The sequence below is a fragment of the Haemaphysalis longicornis genome, unplaced genomic scaffold, assembly GCF_048455015.1.
Source record: "Haemaphysalis longicornis isolate Haplotype H1 unplaced genomic scaffold, Haemaphysalis longicornis Haplotype H1 scaffold_1, whole genome shotgun sequence".
Classification (NCBI taxonomy): Eukaryota; Metazoa; Arthropoda; class Arachnida; order Ixodida; family Ixodidae; genus Haemaphysalis; species Haemaphysalis longicornis.
Window position 1 is genome coordinate 103600724 of NW_027526203.1, and position 25032 is coordinate 103625755.

The 25032-nt window shown below is 48.3% G+C and overlaps 1 protein-coding gene across 3 annotated transcripts in view; it reads left to right on the plus strand.

Annotated features, from left to right (window-relative positions):
- LOC144178486 (uncharacterized) overlaps nt 1–25032 on the plus strand; it is a 357015-nt gene that overhangs the window by 326322 nt on the left and 5661 nt on the right. For all 3 annotated transcript variants that reach the window (XM_077706398.1, XM_077706389.1, XM_077706407.1), the window contains 4 exons: nt 8535–8595; nt 14848–14965; nt 15906–16075; nt 20631–20770. In XM_077706398.1, coding sequence (XP_077562524.1) covers nt 8535–8595; nt 14848–14965; nt 15906–16075; nt 20631–20770 — 489 coding nt within the window. The remainder of the gene's footprint in view (nt 1–8534; nt 8596–14847; nt 14966–15905; nt 16076–20630; nt 20771–25032) is intronic.

Consider the following 25032-nt stretch of genomic DNA (forward strand, 5'->3'; position numbering starts at 1 on the left):
CAGATTTAAGATGTTTTGCGTTTGCTTAAGTAGCTTTAATTTTCGGCCTTAAAATTCAATTACTCCCTCCTCCTCCTGATCCTGTAATCTGTACGACATTCTCTCTATCCATTTAAATCTCGGAAAACAGCAAACAAACAAACATAAGCGAACAGACTGACAGAAAAACACTTAGACGTCCACGGGCCGTCCTTTGTCGGAATCACTGCTGGAGCACGCGCTTGGCTGGCGCACAGTCCGCTTGTGGCTCCGCGCAGGTACATAGGCGGAGGACATTATGCCTCTTTCCACACTGTCCGCTAGGATCTGTTGCGCTCATTTGCCGCATTTGACTGAAACATTATACGCGCTGTTCGCACTGACATGCACAAACAAATACAAATTTCATTCTCGTTGAGCCAGTACCTGAGCCACTTTACTCTGCCATTTGCATGCGGAATATAAACCGCCTATTGCTTGAGGATCGCTCTCAAGTAGAGGTGTGACCCTTCGACATTTCTTAATGCCATTTTCACCACCTGCACCCCAGTCGGTTGATTGATTGTAGGGTTTAACGCGCCGACACAACGCAGGCGATGAGCCGCGCCGTAGTGGAGGGCTCCGGAATAACTTTGACCTCCTGGGGATCTTTACCGTGCACCGAAATCTCGTACACACGGGCGTTTTTGCTTTTCGCCTCCATCAGAAAAGCGGCCGCCGCGGCCGGGAATCGAACCCGTGACCTCGTGCTCAGCAGCGCAACGCCTTAGCCACTGAGCCACCGCGGCGGGTACCGGCACCCCAGTTGTTGAGCGCCTTGCTGAAACCTGCAGCCATCTTATTTCGCCTCCAGGTCTTTCAAGGGCCGAAGGCTGCCTTGGTAACTTACCCAGGCGGTGCCGATGAAATCTGCAACTTCAATACGAGCCCCAGGCTCCCAGCACCACTTAGGTGAAGAAGTCTGGCCGAGGGTGCAAACACACTTCTGGGCAGGCAGTGCAAAGGGTCGACGTGGACGAAATTCCATGGCATGGCTGGAAGAAAATCCAAGGGGAAACATGCGGGATCGCTGTCACGCCGAGAGGGGACTTTATTTCAGTAGTGTCGACATGTCCCGAGGATAAATGTACACCCGTGGCGTTGCTTTAACCCCCTTGTTCGGTGTTTCGAAAGTTGCGCTCCCGGCACCGTGAAAGCGGGTCACCGCAGTACGGGGTTAAGAGGTAACAACAGCCTAGGGGGCCTCACACGCGGAGCTTGCGTAGGACTTTTATCGTCGCTTGAGTCACTAGCCGCTGGAGGCGTGGAAGAATCGCGGCATCAAGCGATGCGCATCGGGAGCCGAAGCACGTAGGAGCGGCTGAAGTCGGGGATGCGTCGGATCCGCCCCAGGTCTGCTCTGCTTCACAAACGACGGGATGATATTTCGCGCGTTGAAGAAACGGGTCACCTGGCCGCCCTGCGCATGAAATGTCGGGTACTTTCGGGAATCGTATACGGATGGCTTAAATAATATTGAAGCTCGGCATTCCCAGAAGCAAGGCACACGGCCATTTTCAGTCCGTTCATCCCTAAAACCAGCTGAGATTGCACCCCCCCCCCCCCGCCCCCGTTGCATTACTTCTACAGTGAGTTCAAGCAACTTCAAGGCGGCCACAATTTTATTTTGTTTGTGACCTATTTATTAATTCTGTAATGGAGCTCTTGCTAAATGAAAAGTGTATTGTGTACGTCGCAATTTTTTAGTTGCTGTTCATATCGCCTACGTCGACAATTTCAACTTTACTACCAGTTGCTGCTGCATCTTATGTATAGTGTTTTTCTTATTCGTATGCATAGCCTCCAGCTCCGATCTATAATGCTCCTGTGCCCTGTGAGTTGGTAAATCATATATAAAAATAAAAATTCTGCATTGACCGGGGGGGAGCAAAAAGAATTGAAATCAACTAAATTTTTCAAAGATAGGGTCTGTCGACTAGTGCCAGTATTGCTGATAAGAGGCAGCTGCTGTCATTCAGACTAGCTTGTATTCAGTAGGGTCCTCTCCGCGCACATTAAGATGGGGAAGATAAAGGGAGGGGCCGTGTTTGTTCTTATTTTTGCGAGAAGCTTGAAAGCAGCTGTGTCGTCATGGCAGGCTCACCGGAACGTTCAGCCCGCAGCAACAGCAACAACGTTGCGCCCCATGAGAACGGTGGTATAGGATGACTGCAAATCAAGTTCCTTTCGAGGTGCCTTCCACCTTCTTTATGGTAAACGTCTTTGCACGTGGCAGCACATCAACTACCGGACGCCGTACTTAGGCAGCGGCGATACTTTTTGTCGCTTGCAGCGGGGTGTATGCCTTCTTTTTTAGGAGGGCACCGTGATATATAGCGGACACGGCCGCCATCCTTCTATTGCGCGTCCTTGTAGGAAGCGTGATGAGACGTGGAGTCTCAATAAATCGAGTGAAACTTTACTTAGCAGGGAAATTATAAACTTCGGAACTCAGTACGACGCCACGATGCCGTATACTACGAGGTACTTTCTTAACTCGTTAAGTTATCTGGTAGAGATGAATAGTATTCTCTGTATGCTTCTTTGCCGTACGAGCCACTTCAGACACTGTTGGCTGCTTAGTTCTGAGCTGTTAAATAATTGCGAAGGTCTATGACTAACGGCCAAATGGGACCGGTAGCTCCATGTGCGTGACATTAGGATCAAATTAAGCAGGCGAGGGCCCCTAAGTGTCGAAGTGCCCGGTATGTTACGTGAGCAATAAATCAATTCATCATGCCACCTGTATCGCATTCCTGCACTAAGGAGAACGAATATTTCCAAAGTGTTTCAGGTCATGAAGCGTCCATTGGTATTTGTATAGAACGCCCACGGCGCAGGGGATCACGCTGCCGTACCCAGAAGGGGGACTATGATGCTGATGTGAAGGAGAGCGCTTACGCTGTGGGTGTAATCTAACGCTCAACAGTTGAACGAAGACGTTTCGATGCATGTTTTCGCTCAAACTGTGGCGAAATGCGGGGGGTCTTTTGTTATTATTGCTTACTAAAGCTATCGCTAAAAAATATCCGTCGCAAGTTTTGCTTCATTTGGCGAGTGTCCTGAGCAGTCTAGCTGGCAGTTTTTCGTGCGTTTTATTGCGGATATCATGGAGGATTATTGCGAACGCAAACCCGTTATCCCATGCCTAGTGTTTAGTTCAATGTTGACCGCCAGCTTCTGTCATCTCGTCGTCACAGTAATTCCGCACGACCGTGGCCAATCAAAATGTACCGTCGGAGAAGTGGCTATGACAGCGGCCCTGCGCTACTTTACTGGCCGCGATGTTAGAGGGAAAAATTCAGGCACCTTAGGATCCTCTCCGCTCACCCTATTTCTTTGTGCCCCACCGTAGCGCGGCCTATTTTTGGTCTGTCCTGAAGGCGAAAAAAAGGATGGGCTACATTGACTACATTGGCTACAAATGATGGGCTACATTGGATATAATGGGCTACATGGGCTACAAAAAAAAGAGAGGCTACAGGAAAGAATATTGAAATTGGAAAACACTAAACCTGCAGCAGAACCTTGCGTAAGAGACGTGGAAGTTCGAAACCGCTCCCCGTGCCATGAAGCCTCTTCAAGCGCGGCAAGGAGTAAAAGATATGCATTTAAGGAATTTAATTAAGAACCATTTTTAAGGACAGTACTTGCTCACGTGCAGCGGGAGTGGGCGGGGTTTTAGAGGGCATACAGGGAGCAGAGGGAAAGCCAGGATGTCAAGCATGCGGATTGAGAAAATTGAAATTTGGACCAATACAAGAGAACAGGGGCCGAATTCTCTAAAAAACAGGCGTCGCTTTGAAACGACGCGGCAGCGCCATGCAAATGCATGTGTTCTGGGGTTGGGGCCGTCGCTTTGGGGCGACCGGCAGGGGCAATCACCTGCAGAAAAGCGCTGTGCCAAGGGCGCGAAGCGACAAGTGAAGCGACGGGGGGGCAGTGGGTGTCACTTCGCGCCCTTGCCACAGCGCTTTTCTGCAGGTGATTGCCCCTGCCGGTCGCCCCAAAGCGACGGCCCCAACCCCAGAACACATGCATTTGCATGGCGCTGCCGCGTCGTTTCAAAGCGACGCCCCGTCGTTTTAGAGAATTCGGCCCCAGATGTGGAAGTGCGAGCTGAAATCATGAAAGTGACCGTTGATCGTCAGATGTATAAGCCTGGGAAGCAAAGAAGCCAAAAGGTTATGGACTAAGATTTGGTCTTCCAAAAAGAAAAGAAAGTCGGGAGAAAGTGCTCCTAAAATACAGCAAGTGGTACAGAGGAGATGCCCATATGGGGTGTAAACTAATTGGGTCCAAAGAAAAAATGACCGCGTATCTTCTCCTTTCGTTTCAAATGTCGACGAAAGACGATAGTCTTTGGTAAATATTTGCCAAGTAAATGCCTCTCTTCGCTTTCCCGCTCACTTCTCATGTTGTCCCTCTCCCGTCGTCCCGTCTCCCCAAGGTAAAACACCTAGAGGACTGCTCGAGTCAGTTTAAATTTACCGGGTTCCGCTGTTACAGGCCGGCTGCCTCGACGCCAACGCTGCCGTACGGCGGAGACGCGCGTGAATCGAGGCGTTCTACTTCAACATTTATAGAACCGCGTCACGTGCGTTACAAGCGGAACGTGGAACCTATCTAGTGGAACTTTTCGTAACTGTTTCCGTTTCATTTGTTAAAATGCCGCCAGAAGCTATTGTGGCGCGGGTGGCAGCAGGCGACGGAGGGATTTTTTTTCTGCAATAGATGTAGAATTCTCAAAAATCAAGAATCCATGATTTTTTTATAAAAAAACAGTGCAAATATCGCTTGTGTATTCATTTTTTGCCTCATATGTGCGTAATGTATTGTACTTGTTAAACAAATGTTGACAGGCATGAACATTGACATCGGAATTAGGTGTTTAGATTTGACGATGGGTATATAAACCTATTGTGCAGCTTCTGTATCACTTTGGCCGGCTGGCTGAATGGAGTCGCAGACAGACAGACAGACAGACAGACAGACATGCAGATGGATAAACCAAAATTTTTGCGTTTAAGTAGCCCACGAAAGACTGACGTCTTTGAAAGGCAAAGCCTAAGCAAGCTAAGCAAGTCAGTCACGAAATTGATAGGATGCAGGAAAAAGTCGGACGGATCGCAAATGACCGAGTACATTTAATTGATACATATAAAGGGTATACAGGGCCAAGCTATACTCGTGTACAGCAGTTATTTACGGTGACGTCAATGTCATGTAGGCTATCCCTTTCGGCCCTGTGGTTGTCAGCTGACGACACCGCACCGGCTAGGGCCTCGAAAACAAAACCGAAACTGCAGGCTTTCTGGGGAAGAGTTTTTCAGGGATGCGTCTTGCGATAGACATCACAATTTTTGCGTTTCTGCGGAACTGGACTGTGTGAAAAAGAACAGCTACAGTAGAGGAAAGGATTGGCGACGGGATCGGTGGCAAAACTGAAAACCTTATTTTTCAAAATGTCTGTAAATGTATAAATACTTGCACCACCAGTTTCATTTCGTCCGTGGGCTCATGGGCACTGTTGTCGTTAAGAAAACGAGGGAAGCAATTTTTCTTCTCAACAGAAAAATTTTATTTGCACAATGAAATAAATAATTGTCATTCCTGCACATTTTTAAATACTTATTATATTAGTGTTTTCATTTGTAAGCTTATGGAGTGCCAAACCTTACGAAAACACTGAAAAGCAATTTTTCTTGAAATAACATGGGCCAGGAATGCAGGTGGATCTACGAACATGGTTAAAAGTGGCCACCATATTGTAAAAACTTCAAAAGGGCCTAGAAGAGGCACACCCTTACGTCTGTCGTCTAAAGCTTTACGCGGGACCTGGTGAAAACTTCGCTCCTTTCAACTTGACGACACGCTAAAGGGAAGCACCAAATTTCTACTGATGTCTGCGTTTCCGTTCATGAGCCTTCGCGTGGTGGCACTGCTATAACGTTGCAGTTTTAAAGGGGCCCTGCAACACTTTCGATAAACGCTTTCACTCTTTCCTTCGCGTCTGGAAGCACTGCGAACGCTATCCTTGTCGCCAGCACGGAGCGGCACTGCGTGATTTACTGGACGCAGCAGGTACGCCTTCCGTTTCTGCTTTGCTTTTGTAGCTTTCTTTTACGGTTGCTATAGAATGCGTTCATTGCTGCAACTGAAAGAAAACCGGCGAACAGCCGCTACAAGGCCTTAATGACGTAATTCGAGCCGGCGAAAGAACGCCAAGAACGGGAAAGAAAGAAAAATATTTTGAGCGACTTTCCAAGCTATCCGACGGGCCTAGAGCAGTAATTTTTAGCTGAGGTTCTTTGAGACCCCATAATCTAAGTACTGGGTGTGTTGTATGACTACGTTCTGCAAGCATTTAAGATTCCAAAAAAAGTTGAAAAAGTGTTGCAGGGTCCCTTTAAGGTTGCGACCAAGAATCAGTGCGGGGGGCATTGTGGCAGCCGCCCGTCACGGAGCAGAAAACAAGCGGACCTTATTAAACAGTTCCTCGCACTGGCCGTCAGGTGCCTAGCGCTGACTGGAAATTGCGAAAATAATTCTCTTGGAAGAAATTTACAAGTAGTAGACCTGTTTACAGCGGAGCAAACAGCCCATGATACGATGCGGTCATTGCGTAGCTTTTGTAGAAGCAGAAACAAATTTCTTGCCGGTGTAAAAGTTGCCTGTCGTTCGTTTTACGCGATGACTGGGTTAGATGGAAGATCAAGAACATCGCGGATTTCGTGTGAAAAAGCAAATAACCTAAAAAAAATATCATTGTGAAGTTTTTAGTGTTTACTACAGTAGCGGTTGCACCCGTCGGCACAATTTGGGCCATATAATCTGCATTCAACGCAAGTTTTCTTCTATCACAGGGCTGTGTATGCTACTCACGTGCCGTTTCTCACAAAATGTTGGTATTCCCGGGAAAAACCAGCTCCTGGAGTACCTTGATGGGCTATTTTATCGGGTATTTTATCGGGTATCGGGTATTTTAACACGCACCGAAGCCAAATTTTCTTTAAAGGGACAGACAACCGATTTTTGTCGAGTATATATTCTCTATCCCAAATGAAAGGGCATCACTTAAAGCACCTTGACGAGAAACGGTTTTGCTGATAATGCCCTAGAACTTTTTCAATCGAAATTTTTAGATCTGCGAGCCGTATGTGTCCCTCTCAAAAATGATGCTGGCAACCATGACATAGAGTAGCTCAGCAACATACTTTTGTCTGTATGCGAAATGAAAAACGATATTTAAAAACTTGTCCCCAGCTAAAAAAGTTTGAATCGCAGGCTTTCTGTTCCGTTATGTGTTTTTTAAGGCAACGGTTTATTGTGCACGAATGCGCCATCTGTTGAGATAGACGATAGGTAGAATCTGGCTTCACGTTGCGGAAATGGGAAGTTCGATTCTCCCCCTGGCGCACCGTTTTTTTTTTTAAAGCTGCCGTTGGCGTATTTGGAAACTGAAATCAAATATTTTGGCAGAACAAACGCCTCTGCCTCAGGAGGAATCGTCAAAGCTCCTTCACTAGGTCTGTTTACTGAACGCTGCCGTTGATTCTGGGCATGGTGGCTCAGTTAGTCACACTAAGAGCAACCCAGCGGCGGCGGGCGGCGTGTCTTTAGAATTTTCAAAATAATGTTTAGAAATACATATACAATTTAACCTTGCACAAATACTTGTGTTAAAAGGTTTTCAATACGTAAATAAACGTTTCAGCAGTTACAGTAGCTGCTAGGTTTGCAGGTCACGTGACAGGGACACATTGTAGTGCCAAGTTTCGACACTACGAACCGCCACCCTTCCGATTTCAGGAAGTTTGCTGCCAAATTAAAATTATTTCCTCCGATTTGCTTAGAAATTGCTTGTGGTTACCGGACTATCTAAAATGCCGGCTTTCATATGAGCTAGAGAACATATACGCGACAAAAATCGGTTGTCTGTCCCTTTAACTTTCAGTGGCTCAGCCGCACTGTTGATGTACCCTATAGGTTCCCATGTTCTAGCTATAGCTAGAACAAGGATATATCCTTAGAAATATTTTCGGGACAGTCGCGAAACGCGGTCTCGTGAAAAAATGGGGCCTGTGGGTCTCAAATTCGACACCGTTGAATAAAACCTCACGAGTGCGGCCGGGCTCCCCGTAATTCTATGCACAACTATTTCGGGCTGTAGGACATATATGTCTTAGGCAGGTGTTACTACTCGTCTTGCATAAAAGTTTGATTAGGTGGAAGCATCTTTCCATAAATCCTTCCGAGTACGGCCAGAGTCATCATAATTTCATGTGCAACCATTGGTTGATTTCGGACGTTAGGACATGGGCGTGTTACACAGGGTTTACTACACGTCTTGTATGAAAGTTCGTTTACGTAGAAGCGTATTACATTTCTCCAAGCATGTGGAGAATGGGGAGAATAGATCTATTTGTTTTCGCTGAGCGACATAAGCGAGGTGCGCTGATCACCGTAGGTTGTTCTTGTGTAAAGTTAAACTTCACCTTCTGCTCTCCCTACAGAGCCTTACCCTCAAGGATGGAAACGAGGCTTCTAGCCGCGGCACTCTTCCTGGCATGCGTGGTGAGTACGTTGTGAGCTTTCAAGTGAAAAATGTTCTCTAACCGCTCGCCTTGTTGGTTGCCACCGTAGTTGCGGTTTTGTTGTTTTCTCTTTTCTATGGTCACAATTCCAGGGCACGTAACACACTACTTGCGAGAGACAGATGGCAGTAACGGAATGCGCTTCTATTACCAGGTAAAAATAACGCTTAAGAAGGAGTTGAAAGTGGACCAAACGGAAAAATCACTGTTCTGTGTTTTATAGCAGACCGCCTTATGACCTTGAGCGGGTTTTTCTCAGTATCCAGAACTACGCCGAAGTAGTGACCTCACGGTCAGGCACGCCGTTGTTTGCAGTATCCGGAGCGACCTTGGGGTAAAAGAGGATCATACTACCCTTCTGGCATTCAACTCACTGCATGCAGGCGAAACGCAAAACGTCACGAACCAACGTGAGGCAGCTAAAGGGTGCGAAACGCAATTTTAACTGCCGAATCACTCGACGGTCAGCAGAAAGCACCCGTACGCCCTTACATAGGCAGATATATGTATGAATACCGATTAGTACCAACGAAGTGGGAGTGTTCCAAACTGCCAATTTTGTATTCCTTAGTCGAGCAATCAGTAAGTGTCGGAAGCTTGCGTCGCGTTCGTCGGCTGTGCGTCGCAAAAGGAAATAAAAAATGGTTTACACATGTTTTCGACCGACTCGATTGAGCACTAGACCCGCACTCCATATATGGTCAGGCCGGCAGATGTGCTCAGTAAAATGCGTTTTACGAAACGAAGCCTTTTTTACTCGCCGTTGGTCAGAAAAAGTGAAATTGTAATCAAGATCGCTGAGTAGCGCCCATGAATGCGTCGGCACAATGACATAAATGGCGCTAGTTAGAAGAAAGAAAGAAAAAAAAAACACCAATGAGCTCGGCGTTCATTTCAGTGGTGAAGGAAATCACTTCATTTGATGTGAGAACTGCATGTAATATTCACATTGAGCACTTGCCCGTTTCTCCTGTTTCTTTTTGCTTCGCTTACGTATCTTACATCCTCCCATCCCCAGAGTGATACTTGGAAGGGAAGATAGAACGTGACACTGGGGTAAAGCTAACAACTGTTAATTTTCTGCTAACCGGATCCCCACATCGCAAGCACGTGGCTTGTTTCGTTCGCAGCAGTTTTGCACCACACTGTAAAGGGAAAGAGCAAGCAATGAAAATTGCGTAACTGGACAAGCAGAGAATTAACCAAACAACCGGTCCCGTGGTGATTATTTGGGCGCAGCCAGCCAGGACTTTCTCCGCAAACAAAAAGCGGCCATCCACGTCCACAGGGAGCTAGCTGGCAGTGAGAAGGGCAGCGGATTCGGCCGCCGCTGACGATTCAATTTGCCGCTGTCACCGAGGGGGGGCCGCGAATAATTACACGTCCCGGCCGCAAGAGAAAGCGGCGGCCGCGCTCAAGAGCGGCGGGCGCACAGCGGTTCTTCCTCCCTCGACCTCCAACCGGCCATGCCGGGCGCATTCTCACGTCCAAGGATGCGCGCACAGCGGAGCCCGCTACGTCTTGCGCCGTTGTACAGTAACACGACCCTCTGTGGCGCCCATGCGGCGTAGGTGGCTGCTTGCGCATTTGTTTGCGTATGCGCGCATGTTCCGTCAGAAGCAGTGCGCTACTGCGCCGCCATACCCAGCACGTTAGAAGAGGGGAACGATGGGGGGTGGGGGTGCTGCCTCTTGAAAGCAGGCGGCGAAGAGGCTGCGCAGGCGGGTGGAAAGAGGGAGGGGTTTCACCCATGCGCATTGTTAGCGCGGTTGCGCACAGTATGCGGTCCGTGCTTGAAAAGAGCCTTCTTGCGGAGTTGCTTGACGCGCGCGGGGATCCAGCTGACGTAGCTGGCCGCGGCCAGCCAGCACGCCTGAGTCCGTGGTTGCGGGCAGTCCAGCGGGACAGCGGTTAGACGCGGCCTGCAGCCGGCGGCGGCCACTGAAGAGGGGAAGTAACGCGCGACCTCTCGCGGACAAAACACCCCACCTTGTGGACGTGACGGTCGAGCATCACCTCCTCGTCACGACCGCGTGAGCGCGTTCGTGGTTGCTGGGTTTTCATCGTCGGTCGCGGGCACACTTCGTACTGGATCCTAGAGCGAAGGTCGTGGATGACTTTATCTTTGCTGGATAGAGTCGCCGGCTTTCTTGCTTACGGAGGAGAGAAAAGAACAGGCAGCGGAGGAGTTCCTTCTCGAGGCGAAAAGAGGAAACCCTCGACAACGCCGGGAGTGGAGGAGTGTACCGCTCCTTCGGACACGCGATGTCTCTGTCTCGTGCCCGCCTTTGTGTCTCCGTCGTCAAAGGCGTGAGAAAAGAACAAGCAGGGCGGAATGAGGGAAAAGATGCTCAAATTGTTACGTGTATGAAAAGACGAGCGCTCCTCTGGTCGCGGGAACGCGGAAGCGGATGAGGCCTGATTGAAAGCGAGGGTTGCTGAAGCGCTGGGAAAAATTCACACGCCGTTTACAATGCGCCAGTGTAGGAGTAACGGAGTACTTACCAGGCGTGTATTAGGACGATAACACGAAAAATAAATACAGAGCGAGAGAGGAAAACATCTACAAAAACATTTTCAGAATGAAAATTATTCGAGGGAAAAAGGGCGTGTGCGGAGGTACATTGCGCAATGCAAAACGCCCTTGCGTGTTGTCCCTGCGCACATGCACTTTTTCTTTACTCAAATTATATGTTTGGCTTCGTCATACACCGAATTTGCACACCAGGCCACTTCGATTGATCATTCTCCAGCGCTGCAGTGAAGACGACCTTCGGGGATTACCGTAATTACCCGATTCTAACGCGCACTTTTTTTTCGGAAAAATAGGTCGAAATATTCCATGCGCGTTAGAATCGGATACGAAGCCGAAACTGCCGAACAATTTCTGTCAGCGAAACAAAGCTGGCCTTGATAGACAAGCTTCCTGCAACATAAGAAAAGCTCCCTGAGGTATCTTCGATTTCAAACTCATTTCATAGGAAGATTAAAGGGACCTTGAAGTGATATGTAAACATTGCGGGATTACTAGCGCAAATTGTAGTCCAGAGTCCCCAGGCCATGTTTCGACCACTCTAGGCGCGTTTACGCGATTTTATTTAGTAGAAAAACTAATTCGAAAATGCTGTCCTCCTCCCTTTACGCTCGCCCATTTTCTGTGGCGTTTTCGTGTGACGTCAGGAGGGGATGAGCTGGCAATTGGCTGCGCTACTGCACGGCTCCCCGGCCGACAGAGTCAGTCGGCCCAGCGTTTCGTCCGCCGGCCGCCGGCGGGTCGTCGCAATCAAGGATGTTAAAAAAAAATTGCTTGGTCGCAATTCGTTCGCTTAGTTGAAACGAAGCCAGGACACGTTTGTGAATGGAAGAATGTGCTTTTCTTTACTTGGTTTGTTTGTACACTGTATCTAGCTCCAAGTCAAGGTCGCTTCACACAAGCGCTGCACAAGCGCACATGCGACGCTCCGCTGACTGGTACGCCAGTAGGAAAAAGCGAAGTCAATATAGGTACTAAGGAAACAAAATCAACTGATATTTTTACCGTACAGCGTAAAACTAGGGCGCGGGAAGCACTTTTTTGCGCTGGGCGAACAAGCACAGCGGTCAGCAGCACGACTACGCATCTGCGAACGCTTTTCCGTCTACGAAATGCAATTGCTAGACGTGAGCTACTGTGGAAACTCGGGCGACACTTACTGCACGAGCGCAGTACAACAAATAGTCACCTAAGCTGCTTGAAATGCCAAAACTAAATAAAAGTGTAAACCGGTTGTACAATATATACCCTATATTAGCAAGGCATTCGCATCCCGCTCCGTGGCTGAGTGTTCTGGGGCTCTAGGTATGTCATCGCAAGTGTTTTGCAAGTCGCGAGTTCGAATCCCCGCGGGTACGTGCTTTTTTTTTTTGTAAGTTAACTTTTTTGTTTTCCGCCGATGTTTTCTATATTGAGTTCACCTTTTTTTGGGCCGCAACGTTCATGGCTACACGAACTAGTTCACAAAACGCGTGCAGGCTGGCGCTGGCGCGCTAGCGAGTTCTCGTTGGCGTGCTGTTGCCATAAGCACCGACTGCTTGCAGGCAGTGGGCACAGGCCAGAATGAACAGACCCTTGGCCTGGTGCGAACACGCTTTTTACGATACAGGCATGAGGGAGGCAAGCTCCAAATATGGGGGGAAAGCGCATGACAGTTGGGCGTCTGCGGGTACGCGGAGGGCGTTCATGCACTGCGTAGGTCTCGGCTAGTGAATGCTACGACTACAAGCCGTCCTGGGAGGCTTATCTTGTGCATTTTACAGCCGACAACATGGCAGAAGCGCGGTACGATGATTACTGAGATATTGAGAATGCCCATCCAACAACGCCATTGGTTATGTTTTACAGAACCGAAACCGAAACCGAAACTTGTTTGATTGCTAACCTTGGGCATCGTCCAATCACGGCGCCCCTCCTCCCAACGTCACAGCCTTAGTTGGTGCGGCCGCCGCAAACCGCGCATGGTAGTTTTTCTTCTTTCGCGCTTTGTAAAATAATTACCGATTTGTCAACCGGATAAACGATGAAAAGTGTGCTAATTTGAGCCAGTCTACGCAGTGCAAGCAAAAACGGGAGCTTGACAAATTCACTTCAGTGTCCCTTTAAGGCCTCCGCCTTAACATTGACTGGCATGTGCGTTTTACTGCGGAGCGGTATACCTCTACCAGTCAAAGGTTCTCTCGCGACCATAGGCGTCACCAGAAAGCTCCCGCGAAAAAAAAAAAAAAAAAAATGTCGTTTCAAATCGCGCGCCATCAGCCGCAAAGGGTTCGCACAACATCCGACAGATGGCGACGAGTGTACTGGCCAGTAGGAAGACGCAGTGGAACATCCCCCTCGCGAGGGGCACGATCAAATGCAGAGCATTTCCGGAGGCGCACGACGTTAACTGGTTTGCGTTACGTTATTGGTGTTGCACTTGTGGCAACTGCTGACGAGAGAGCGCTCGTCAGCAGTAATTTGAATGAGTCAACGATATAAGGCGCGTTCGTAACGTCCCATTCTGTGTCGGCTTTGTGGCGCAGTGGGTAGAGCACCATGTACATTGCGTTCCGCCCGCAGGGTCGAGGGATCGAAACCTGGCGCCGGATAGTATTTTCTTTTATATAATGTAGGGGGAGGGGTGTGAACAACGACGGTGCGGACAACGACGGGACAACGCGGGTGACATCGTGAGTTACTGAAATGCTCTGCATTTAAAAAACGGACATTTCGTCCCGCCCATCGCCATCGCCATCTCAGGATGGCGCCAAGGCTTTTGGCAACGATTTTTCGAACGCAGAAAGCATAGGCGCCTAGGCTTTTCTATCGGCGTTCACACAAACCGTCAAATCGTTCCACTTGCGCGCTTGATAACAGCAGTGGCAGCAGCGGCTCCCACGAGTTCAAAACGAGCGGTCGGCTGAAGCGTGCGCCGCTGGAGAAGCTACCAGCAGAGTCCGTCAATGCTTTGACGGACTCTGCTACCAGGATGGGCGTGCGAGGCGTGGGCCACGATCCCATCGACCATGATTGAACGTCCGTTATGAAGTGTGGCATCGCGAACGCGCTTGACGCCACTAAGGACGAGATGTTATGGTCAGCGGAGAGCGACGAGGAGTGAGATGAGTGAGATTACTTCGAGAAATAAATCGCCCGTTTCTCTCGCATTCGTTTTTCTTGATCACAAAGTTCCGTGCGCGTTACAATCGGAGGTGCAAGTTTTTTCGGTTTTTTTTTTTTTTTTGCCGGGAAAATCGTGTGCGCGTTAGAATCGGGGCGCGTTAGAATCGGGCAATTATGGTACTTTAGTTTATGCGGGGCCACGATGCAGAAGACCGTGTGGCAGCGCGTTGCGCTCAAGACTGGACTTTGGGTCTTGCTGCATTCGCATTTATAAACTCAACACCCGTGATGCGGGTCGATGCGACACCGGACGCATGACTGGCGGTACTCGGGCAGTCGTAGGGATGTGGCTCGGGGCAGCGTTCGGGGAGCACCCCAAGAGGCGATGTACGGTGATGACGTTGATTACGCGGAGCGGTTTCTCTTTGCGGGATTTCGAAAGCGACACATGCTCTCTCCTCTCCATGTATCAATCTGTCATACCCTTCCCACATACCAGCAGGCGTTCCGGTGTTCGCCACTAGGTGTGCGAAATTACACCTGCTGGTGGAATTTAAGTTCTCACGACGACAAATGAATGACTTGGTGCCGCAGCTAGGGCCATGTTGCCGCTGCCAGGAAGGCGTCCGGGACGACAGCCACGTGGAGAACGTGGTGCACAAGGCCGTCGCCGACGAGTTCAGCAGCGAGATCCTCACCAACCGCACCAGAGGTACGCCCCTCGCGAACGAAAGACGCGTACGAAGACCGGGCTGGAGCTTGGATTGCCTACTAAGCCTACGCATTCTTATGGTTCTTCTCCTTTTCAACACCCTTGCGTTTCGTCATTGGAATTAAGGGAGCATGCTTTTTTTAAAATTTGTATATTGGTGTTGCTTGTTCTGTGTGTTTTTAAATTTTGACTTGATTGAGCTAGCGTGCTGGATTAGGGATTTGCACTCCTGTTATTTTGTTTTCAGTTTGCTTATTGCTTACGCACTTTCTATTTTCTTTGTTTTTATTTCTTACAGCTAATCGCGTGGGAGCGCTGGGCTTATTCACAGTCAGAGTGTGCCAATTATGTGTATTCCTAGTACCCTAAGGATTGCATGCTCTGACTTGGCCAATATGCATTAAGTTGTCAGATTTAAGGCGCCACCCCAAAAGCGGCACGCTGTTTCGGTTGGCTACTCGCCAAGTATTGACTGCGCATCAGAAGAAAAAGAGTGGTAAATCTTTTCTAAGCCGCCACGCGTTCTCAGTCCGTCTGCTTCCGGAAACGCGCCTTGCAACCAGAGCCCAAAACTCTTGCAAAATTAGGAAAATGAATGCCGCTCTCCACCGTGACGAGGATGATGGCTTCGGAGTTGCCTACGCTAGATGCTGTATCGAGCTCTATTCAAGAGATTATCGGACGATGTGTTTGAGCGAGTGTGGTTCTAATTCCCGTAATAGCGCTACCGTACACCCTGCGTCTGAAATCGGCTATTTTGGAGCTCAGCCGTCTCACAGAAGCTTCGAAGGAGCGATGGGTGGCTGATTCATTAGGTCGCGGCAAGCGACGTTCGCTGGTGGCCTATCACGTTTCCCTTTCCAGATTCCTACTCTCAGTCTAAAAAATGAAGCGGTATGTCGGGGTACTCATGCTGCTGCTATTACGACTCTCTTTGCAGCGTACCTGTCATGTGCCTCCGGCGAGATGGTGGTCAAGATCAACTTCAGCGAGCCCTTCCGTGGCATCACGTACGTGGACTACGACAAGACCAGTCCCTGCAAGTTCTACGGCGACGGGAGGAAGTACTACGAGCTGAGAATACCACTGAAGGGGTGCGGTACCAAGCAGGTACGTATACACTTTGCAACAGAAACGCCACAGGAGTAGTGTACGTTGTCAGCATAGTTGTGGCCGTGTAAGTTTCTTGAGAGCATTTTTGTTATGGTGACACTGAAGACGAATCAGCATTTTGTCCGTATTTTCTTCTCGACCGTCCTTCGCTTGCTACGTGCAAGCTGAAATTTGCCACTGACGTTTCAGTTGGCCTTACCAAATCACCATGCTGTTTACAATCGCGACAACACACTTGTAAACGCCCCATAACACAAAGGCGCTTTGAACACGCGTCACTACGGTGTGGGCGGGATTAATCTGAAGCACGTGCTATCAAAACTCCCATGTGGTAGGTGCTTTGAAGCCCTCCGCAACATTAGTGCTGGGTTGCACTTAGCTTCAAAAAAAAAAAAGAATATTACGAACCCTTGGAGGAACTTAACTTGCCGCAAAAAAAGAACTGCCTTGTTGTAGACCATATGGCGCTGTACAGAAATAAAGGGACGTTTTCTCTGCTGCTTTCTGTGGTATTTTGGAATGGGTGGGCTGGACCGGGTGGCTTGTTCCATTTTTGGGAAAGATTTACAGAATCGAGAAACCGTAGGGGTGCGGGTTCATACCATTAAGCAGCGGTTTACTTGGGCGCTGGTGAAGCAGGCGATACTTTGTCACAAGAACGAAGTAATCACTAGTGTAGCAGCACACCTCAATGGGAATTTGCATCTCTTGAAGGCTTCTATTAAAATAAAAGATACAGAAAAGTTGGCATCCGGTAGGGATGAAAATGAAACGTTGACTGATATTCAAGAAGCGGCAGTGCGGCCGAGCCGCTGTGGAGCCGACAACAAACTCCCTAAGGGGACGTCACGCAAACGCTCTAGGTGGTGCCCCCCCAGCGTTTTCGATGGTGACAGCGAGGAGGGGCCGTATAAACACAGTGACTGGGTACCAAATGCACAAGGCTGCCGGAAGGGTCATGGGAGGAGTGGACGAAGGAGGGAGGCGTGGGACTGAAGACGAAATCGCCGTCGTGGCGACCTTCGCAGCAAAATGTTCATCCCCTCAGCTCACCGGATATCGTTTACACATTACGCTTCCTTGTCAACGTCGTAACATAAGTATCCAAACGCTTCCAATTGCGTCCATCAGCGGGCCTCTTCGATAAGGTGTTCGGGCAACCAGCTGGCTGCCAGAACAGAATCCTCCCGGCAGTTGTGGCAGCCCGCTGTTAGCACGAGCTGCCCGCTCTGAGACAATAAAAAGTGGTGGGGCACCCCTCCCGGGGAAACGTGGCAACATACCCGAGAGCAACGAACGGCCGGCTCTCTACCCTGGCTGCTCGCGAGCAGCCGCAACTGGAAAACCAAGAAATCTCAGTAAATTGAGCCTAAATTTGCGAACACGGGCTGTTTAAGGCTTGGACGTGATTTTTGTCAACTTCAGAGGCACGTTAGACTTATTCCACAGAGTCTGGAACTGCCCTATAATTTGGCAACAGAACACCTACCAAACCTCTGGAGAGTCCTGGGATTTAGCACTGTCCAGCTCGGACCTTTCGACACAGCGTGAGCTGCTAGAGAGAGCCAAGCTGGAGCCTTTGCTACTGGAGTCCTGGAAATAGTACTTCACCCATAACTCTTTCCACATTCCCGTCTTCATATTTTCAAACGAAGTTTACTCTCTCTCTCTTTCTCTCTCTCTCTCTCACTCTCTCCTTGTTATACTTTATATCCACACCATTTATACGGAGGCTAAATAATGGAAGATTTCACCTTTTTCTCTGCACCACAGGGAAAGGGTAGAGTGAGTGTGTGGAAATTATTTAACACAGGAAGTATGAGCTTAGCATAAGCTATGGGTGCTTATGGCCAGATGGTGGGGGACTAAGTACACAATAAAACATGCCCCAGAAATACAAAGCACACACTCCTCGGACGAAACATACCCACGTGGAATGTTTGGTAAGCGTGGTCTAGCACTGACATGGAAAAGGACAACATGCCCTTCGCTGTGAGCACTTCAGTGGTTTGAGGAAGCCAGGGGCCTAGAACATCCAGAAGTGCAATGTAGAACCTGCTAATTATTCTATGGGGGTTTCATGCATACAATCTACCCTTGTGCTGTGCAGCGCAATGCCTTAGCCACTGAACCATCATAGCGGGTGAAAGTACGCTCTTAGAAGGCTCCGTGGGGCGTCTTCCCCACAGCGCTGCAGAATGACCAACTGAAGTAACCAAGTGCGCAAATTCAGCGAATGGCGAAAACCAGCATATGCTTTGGCTGAAAAAATTCATTTGCGCAGGGAAAGCCGCGGGCAAGGCGTTTTGCATTGCGCAGTATACCAGCGCAGATGCCCTTTTTCACTGAAACCGAATGCTCGGCCACGCCATTCGCTGATTTTTCACACTAGGCCACTTCGATTGGTCATTCAGGGGCATTGATGCGAAGACACCCCACGTGGAGGTCTTAGAGTGTAGATGATACCAGTGGATAGCTTGTGAACCTAAACAGACATTGCAAGGCCTACTTTGCATATCTTGGTCGGTATTGGCCTGTACCACCATGTCGTTGGAAGTCGTAGGTATGCTCTGAAGAAAGAAAGTGACATCTATGTAAAAAATAGCGGCATGTTTGTCATGGGCGACTTGCGGTGGGAACTTGTCGTCTAGAGCATTTCTGATTAGTTTCTGCGGGTCCCTTTTTCAGAGAGTAAGGGAGAAAATACGAAGGCACGGCCTTCATCCGCCAAATTTTATAATTTTCGCACATGTCAATACAGAAAAGGAAATTCAAGCACACGCTGCCGTTGCGAATTTCAATACTGGCTTGGGAAATCGACGGGACGCCGATGCGTCTTGTGTAATCATGCGCTAACGTCGGTGTTTTTCCGCCGCAACCGCTGCCGTGCCCTGGCAAGGTCCCGCTGTGACTCGTTACGTCCTTCCGACGAGACTATCTGGACTTGTCCCGCACATCTATGCCGCGACCAAGTACTGCTACGACAGTGTAATTCAAACACAGTTGAAAAGGACGAAAAGAAAAATTTTGTAGTCTGTCGTATTTTCGCGTGTCGTACTGTCGTGTTGTCGTATTGGTGTGGTGTAGTCATTCTGCTGTTTTGTCGAGTGTCGTATTCCTGTCGGGATTTTGACGAACCGTCATGCCGAATTCCTGTCTTGTCGTGATCCTGACGTTCCATCAGCAGTTGCACTTGGTTTAAAAGTTATTGGCCATTTTGAAGAGCAGCGTAAATGGCAGTTTGGTTGTGACTACAGGAACGTTTGTCGTTGTGAAAATTGACTTTGTCGTTACTACAGAAATGTGTGTCGTAACAACAGGATTTTTGTTGTCACAACGAAGTTTTTTGTCGTACGACATGAATTCTTGTTATGTTTTTGCGGTATTCGTGTTGTGATTTTAGACTGGGAACTGCCATCCCCGCACCGTGTAGATCCAGGGGAGAACAGAGGTGCGCAGGTCACGCGATTACTCATCTTCGAAGACGCACGTGTAGGTCTAATTTGGCGGCGCTCGCAATACCGTCATTTTCTCACACCAATGACACAGCATTCTTGATTTGATTGATTGATTGTGGGGTTTAACGCGCCGACGCAACGCAGGCGATGAGGCGCGCCGTAGTGGAGGGCTCCGGATTAATTTTGACCACCTGGGGATCTTTAACGTGCGCCGAAATCTCGTACACACGGGCGTTTTTGCTTTTCGCGACCTCGCGCGACCTCGTGCTCAGCAGTTCAACGCCTTAGCCACTGAGCCACCGCGGCGGGTACACAGCATTCTGGGGCTGGAGCGAAGCTCTTTACCGCTAACTTCTACTCGTCATACAGCGCAAACGCAGCAGTCACGTGCTGCCATCTGATACAAAAAAGAAGAAACAAGAAAAATATCTGACTCTAGTCGAGAATGATATTACTATAGTTGTAGAGATAATACGCGTAGTTGTCGCTATTGTCACGTGGCCAAAGACGACGCAGTTGTGTTCAAAGAAAACTTGTTTTTTGGAGTGAACTTGTGCTCCCCTAACAACTAAAAAAAGTACACAGGCGGCAAAGCAGCAGCCAACAATTTGACGTGCGTCGGCGAGCGTCGGGGAGTGGAATGGAAAGCCGCGGCGTCTGCTCTGCAGGCTTTTTATCTTTAGGCGCGACCTCCGTGGGCGCGACTGTTTCTCGAACCGTCGATTTACATCCAGCACAAAGAAGATTATTCTAGGCTGTTCACGATAGTTTGGAACGCTCTTCCTATCAGAAGAGATAACACATGCGGCACAGAAAGAAAGAATGGAACACGCGCTTCCCTTGGCACACAGATAACACAGACCGGCGCAGCCGGGCGGCAAAAGCAAAACACAAATAAATAAACCCAATGCATGGTTCGCGGCACTATAATGGTCAGTGATTTCGAGGCTTTGTGCTCTGAAGTGCAAGTTATTCTCCCTAAACTTGTCCGTAATTGGTGTGTATTTTACTGCATTTGCGTGGCGCTTTGTATTTTCAGCATTGTAACTCAGTATTGTTTTTTTGCATGTCGCAACGCCTGTTCCCATTTGAAGGAGGCCCCGCGAGTCTTCATCAATAATATCATCGTACGCTTCCACCGATCCCTGGAGCTCGAAGAGGATGAGATCAAAACTATCATCTGCCGATATCCACCTCCGCTGGCACCACCGCCGACCAATGTGATAGCGCCAATGTAAGCATGACATACTTGCGTATATACTATAGATATGCACGCCGACACAGATCGAGTGGACATTTGGAAGCTTGCTTTCCAGAGGGACGAGGGCAGGAAGGGATCGATAGAGTGCACGCGTGCGTTCTTTTTATGCTGACCTAAAGGGACAAACGCATGGACTACAACGCCGGAAATAGCGTCAAACGTCAAGGCGACCGATCTGTAGTTATTGAGCTCGTCTTGTAAATTTACATGCATGGTACAACCTCCACGACTTAGTGTCTGTTCGTTGCCGGAGCTAGAACAGTGAGCAACCAGAAGCCGAGGGCAACGATTGGGACTATTCTCCGATGTGCCCCTCCGGCCTCTTAATATAATCTTTCACTGTTCCTGTGGATGGTATTCCATTACACCGCCTTCAAATTTCAAGGAGCAGCCACAGGTGTCTCATTATTGAAACCGTGTTAAGAGACAGGTCTAAAGATTTAGAAGCTATTTGCTTCAGGCATGCACTGACACACGCACACAACATGGGCGCTATGCTTGTATTATAACCAGCCTGGCAGCAATATCCCATGGTACTGAACTGAATCATTCTATTCAACTAGTGACCAGGAAACCCATACTATACGTTCCGACCCTGTCATGGCTATGGCAATAGTAACATAGTATTTATCGTGATGAACCCCGGCACTATTGAAGGGCCAATATAACACAATTGCTTTATAACTAGCCTACAGTCGAAACGTTTTCCCCGCTGGATTTAAACCAGAATCCCACACCATTCCTCCACCCGCCGCGTCAGCCGACTGAGCTATGGGCGAGCGCAGCCCAAAAAGACAGCTATTCGCCGCGAGATCGACATGTAGGTGGCGACAGCGTCGCGCTGCTAGTGTGGATGCTCCGCTGAGCGGCCCGGGAGAATGCACACTGCGGGCGCGCTTCATTCCTTTCTCCCGCTGTATGTGATCGTAAAAGGCGCAGACAAGAGTGGTATGCTGTAGTTCGGTTCCTCAACGTTCAATGCATAGCATGGAAGCGGCAATAAGTTTTCGTTATTACGCCAAAAAAGCGGCGACCCATCGAAAATCTCAGAACGGCCGCAATAAAGACAATGAACTTGTACGCCGTGGCTCGCAGCAAGCTCGATCTTTCCAGACTATGGCTTTGAGGCTTCAATAAAACCATAAATAGAAACAAATCACTAAGCCTCGACCTCCGGAATTCAGTTTACAACAGCAGTTTCAATCGCTTTCACTGGTACGATAGGTGCCCTGAAATGGTAACACCACTTAACTTCCCCGACATTTTTTTCTAAGAGCTTACAATATTTTTTGTGTGCTCGAAAGGCAACATAAAATTACTGAATTTTAACCCGCGCAGAGATATAAATACAACCGTTCTAACAGGTCTTTTGCGCGCAGCTTTAGTTAAACGAAATTTTAGCTACTCTGAAGGCAGGTTTGAGGAATAACGGTGTCGGATCACTTATTTAAGGCTTTCGTCGCAAGTGAACCTGCGAATTAAATTGCTAACGCGCGCAGTACAATCAACATCTCATATTGAGCTAGACTTGCAAAGTGACAAGCAGGCTTACAGTTTGTAAACCAAGCTTCTGGGACCTCACAGTGAGCACAGATTTTCTGTTACGGGTGCACTATTGACCATTTCCGTTCCTTCTAATATCTTACAGGTGACCAGAACAGCGAGATGTGCTTGCATTCTTGCGTAGTGTCGCTTACGAACCAAAAAGATGGCAAATAAAATTGCCCTGTTGCAGATGTAGTAAAACGTTCTTTTTTTTATTTCTCGCTACGAAACAGCACAACGGGTTAGCGGTAACTACTTTTTATTATAAACTGAACTTCGCTTTGGTCTTGGCATTTAATTCTGGAGGATTGGCTAAAAAAGGCACGGGTAAAAGTTTTCTGAGGATTTCGTATTTTTTTTGGGGGGGGGGGGAGGGGGTAGGGAATGGGGTGTTCTGCCATCGTTGCAAGCGCAGCGAGAGAGAATGCATGTAACGCGAAAAGCCAAACATTGATTATCAGTATTACTTGCAATTGAAAGTACTCTGCGTAGTGTTCCGTCGCGGTGAAAAAGCAGTACTTCAACGAGTAGACGCCAGTATTTTCAAAACTGATTAACCCCCGTTCCGGCCCGAGATTGTCCAGGAATTGTGGCTCGCCTTTTTCAAAATTGTATGGAAAGCGAGCATTGTGGGAAAAAAAAAACCAGGGAGTCACGGCGCACACCCTCCACACATGTGGGCAACAACGTGCATTATATTGCGTGATTTTCCCCCCTTCTTTAAACTTATGTCCATCTTAAGAGGTTAAGACGTGACCATATTAAGCATTCGGTTATGCTGAGTGAAACACATTTCTGTACAAGGTGATTCATGGGGGGATTTGAAAATGGGACATATTAAAATAACACTCGAAATGCCACAGGAGGGCGCAAACTCACAACTGCTTAATTTTACCGTGAAATCCCCCCGAAATTCTCTTGCGCATCCTAACAAAACGTACTTTGAATAATACGTAACATTAGCAACACAGTCTCAGCAACGACTGTCCAGAAATGCTATTTATTTTCGATAAGGTAGAGAAAGAATTCGATCACACAGGCGCTTACGGGTGTAAAACACGTCCCCGGTAACGTATGGGCGATATCGCACGGGTAGTGTGCAGTGTAATTGTTTTTGTTTGTTTCTTCTTTCTATAAGGACACAGCGCAATTTTACAAGGGTGTGGCAAATGCACGGGTATGCACAGGCACGGCCGCTTAATGAGAGCGCACAGAGGTGCGCCTTTCATCCAGCGGCCGTGGCACAGGTCTGGTCGCTTCTTACCCGTTTCGTGTATTAAACTTGTCTCCTTTAAAAGCACCACGTCACCTTCAAAAAGACCCTTTGACGTTCCCGAAACGGCAGACGACTGCACTCGTCAATGAGGAAAGTGCAATGTGTCGAAGCAATGTTTATAACACTTTTCACACGAATAACAAGTTTCACAAGGGGAAGATGTTTCATGGAATTAAACCAGGGTATTAACCCGCAACGCCCACTGATCATTGCGTCTCTAGAGGAAATGCGCAAGCAGAGGTAACTATGTCATTGCTTACTGCTAAACAAGTCCACATATTGGTTGTTTTATCGTGTGCACCACGAGTCTTGCGCCGCGCGCAACCTGAAAGAGCAGACGACGCGAGAGTGCCATCCACACTAGGAGCGGTTCGTTCCGCCACCGCCAGGGGCCGACTGTGTTCGATCTCGGGGCGAATAGCCTCCGGTTGGGTATCACTCGGATCGATACGACTTAAGCAATTCCTGCACTTAAGCTGAGCACTCCCGGAGTAACGATTCTGTAGAAGGGTTCCTCGTTGCCTCACGATAAGCTGATAAACATCGATTGTCCTGTTTCGTGTGGGCCCGAATTTTACAGACGCACAGATCCAAATATGTGTACCGGGTTCTAAACCTAAAGTAAGTGTAAAACTTGGGGGATTGAATATGTTCAGAAACAATTACCTCAGTCAAAACTTGCAGCGTACCTAACATTTTTTTTTTCTATAAAATAAAAGATGGAAGTGGCCATTTAGGAGTAATACGCATCTCGGCTCACAGAAGCTGCCTAAATTTTGTCAAACTTCCAGTTCTCATTTGGAGCCTTTTATAACAATCATTATGACTAAAAAAAAAAACGCGACACCTGCAGGGTAAAAGATTTAAATTACTTCCGCAAGGAGGCGAATTTTATTATAAGAGAAAAGAATTTGTAAGAGGAAATTGTTTTGTTCTTAGAGATATTCTCGTTGATATAATTTTATGAGATATTTCTAATTGATATAATTCTAATTATGAAGCGGCTTAAGAAGCCGCCCGCCGTCGCTGACAAATGCGAAAAATCATGCTGGTCTGCAAAAACGGGAAAGCCTGGAGAAATTTTATTGCTCAGAGAAAGGGTGCCGACGGTTATGATGACGTGAGCTTGTACCTACTGCATTCTAATGGCGGAACGACCACAGGGGCTTGTTACAAGCAGCAAGAGATTTGGTCGTCCCGGGTAACGCCAACAAAATGTCGGCGATATGCCTCCGCGAGGTTCTTCTTGCGAGATCCCTGGTTGGGAGAATATTCATCTGGTCTAAATATTCGCATGTAAGCACAGTACAGCGGCTTTTTTGGTCGCAAATGCTCGAGGAAATTTTTTTTTATTCGTGGCTATCATTGAAATGAATCCTTCTACTAGGGTAAATGTTAGAAAATTTCTTATTTT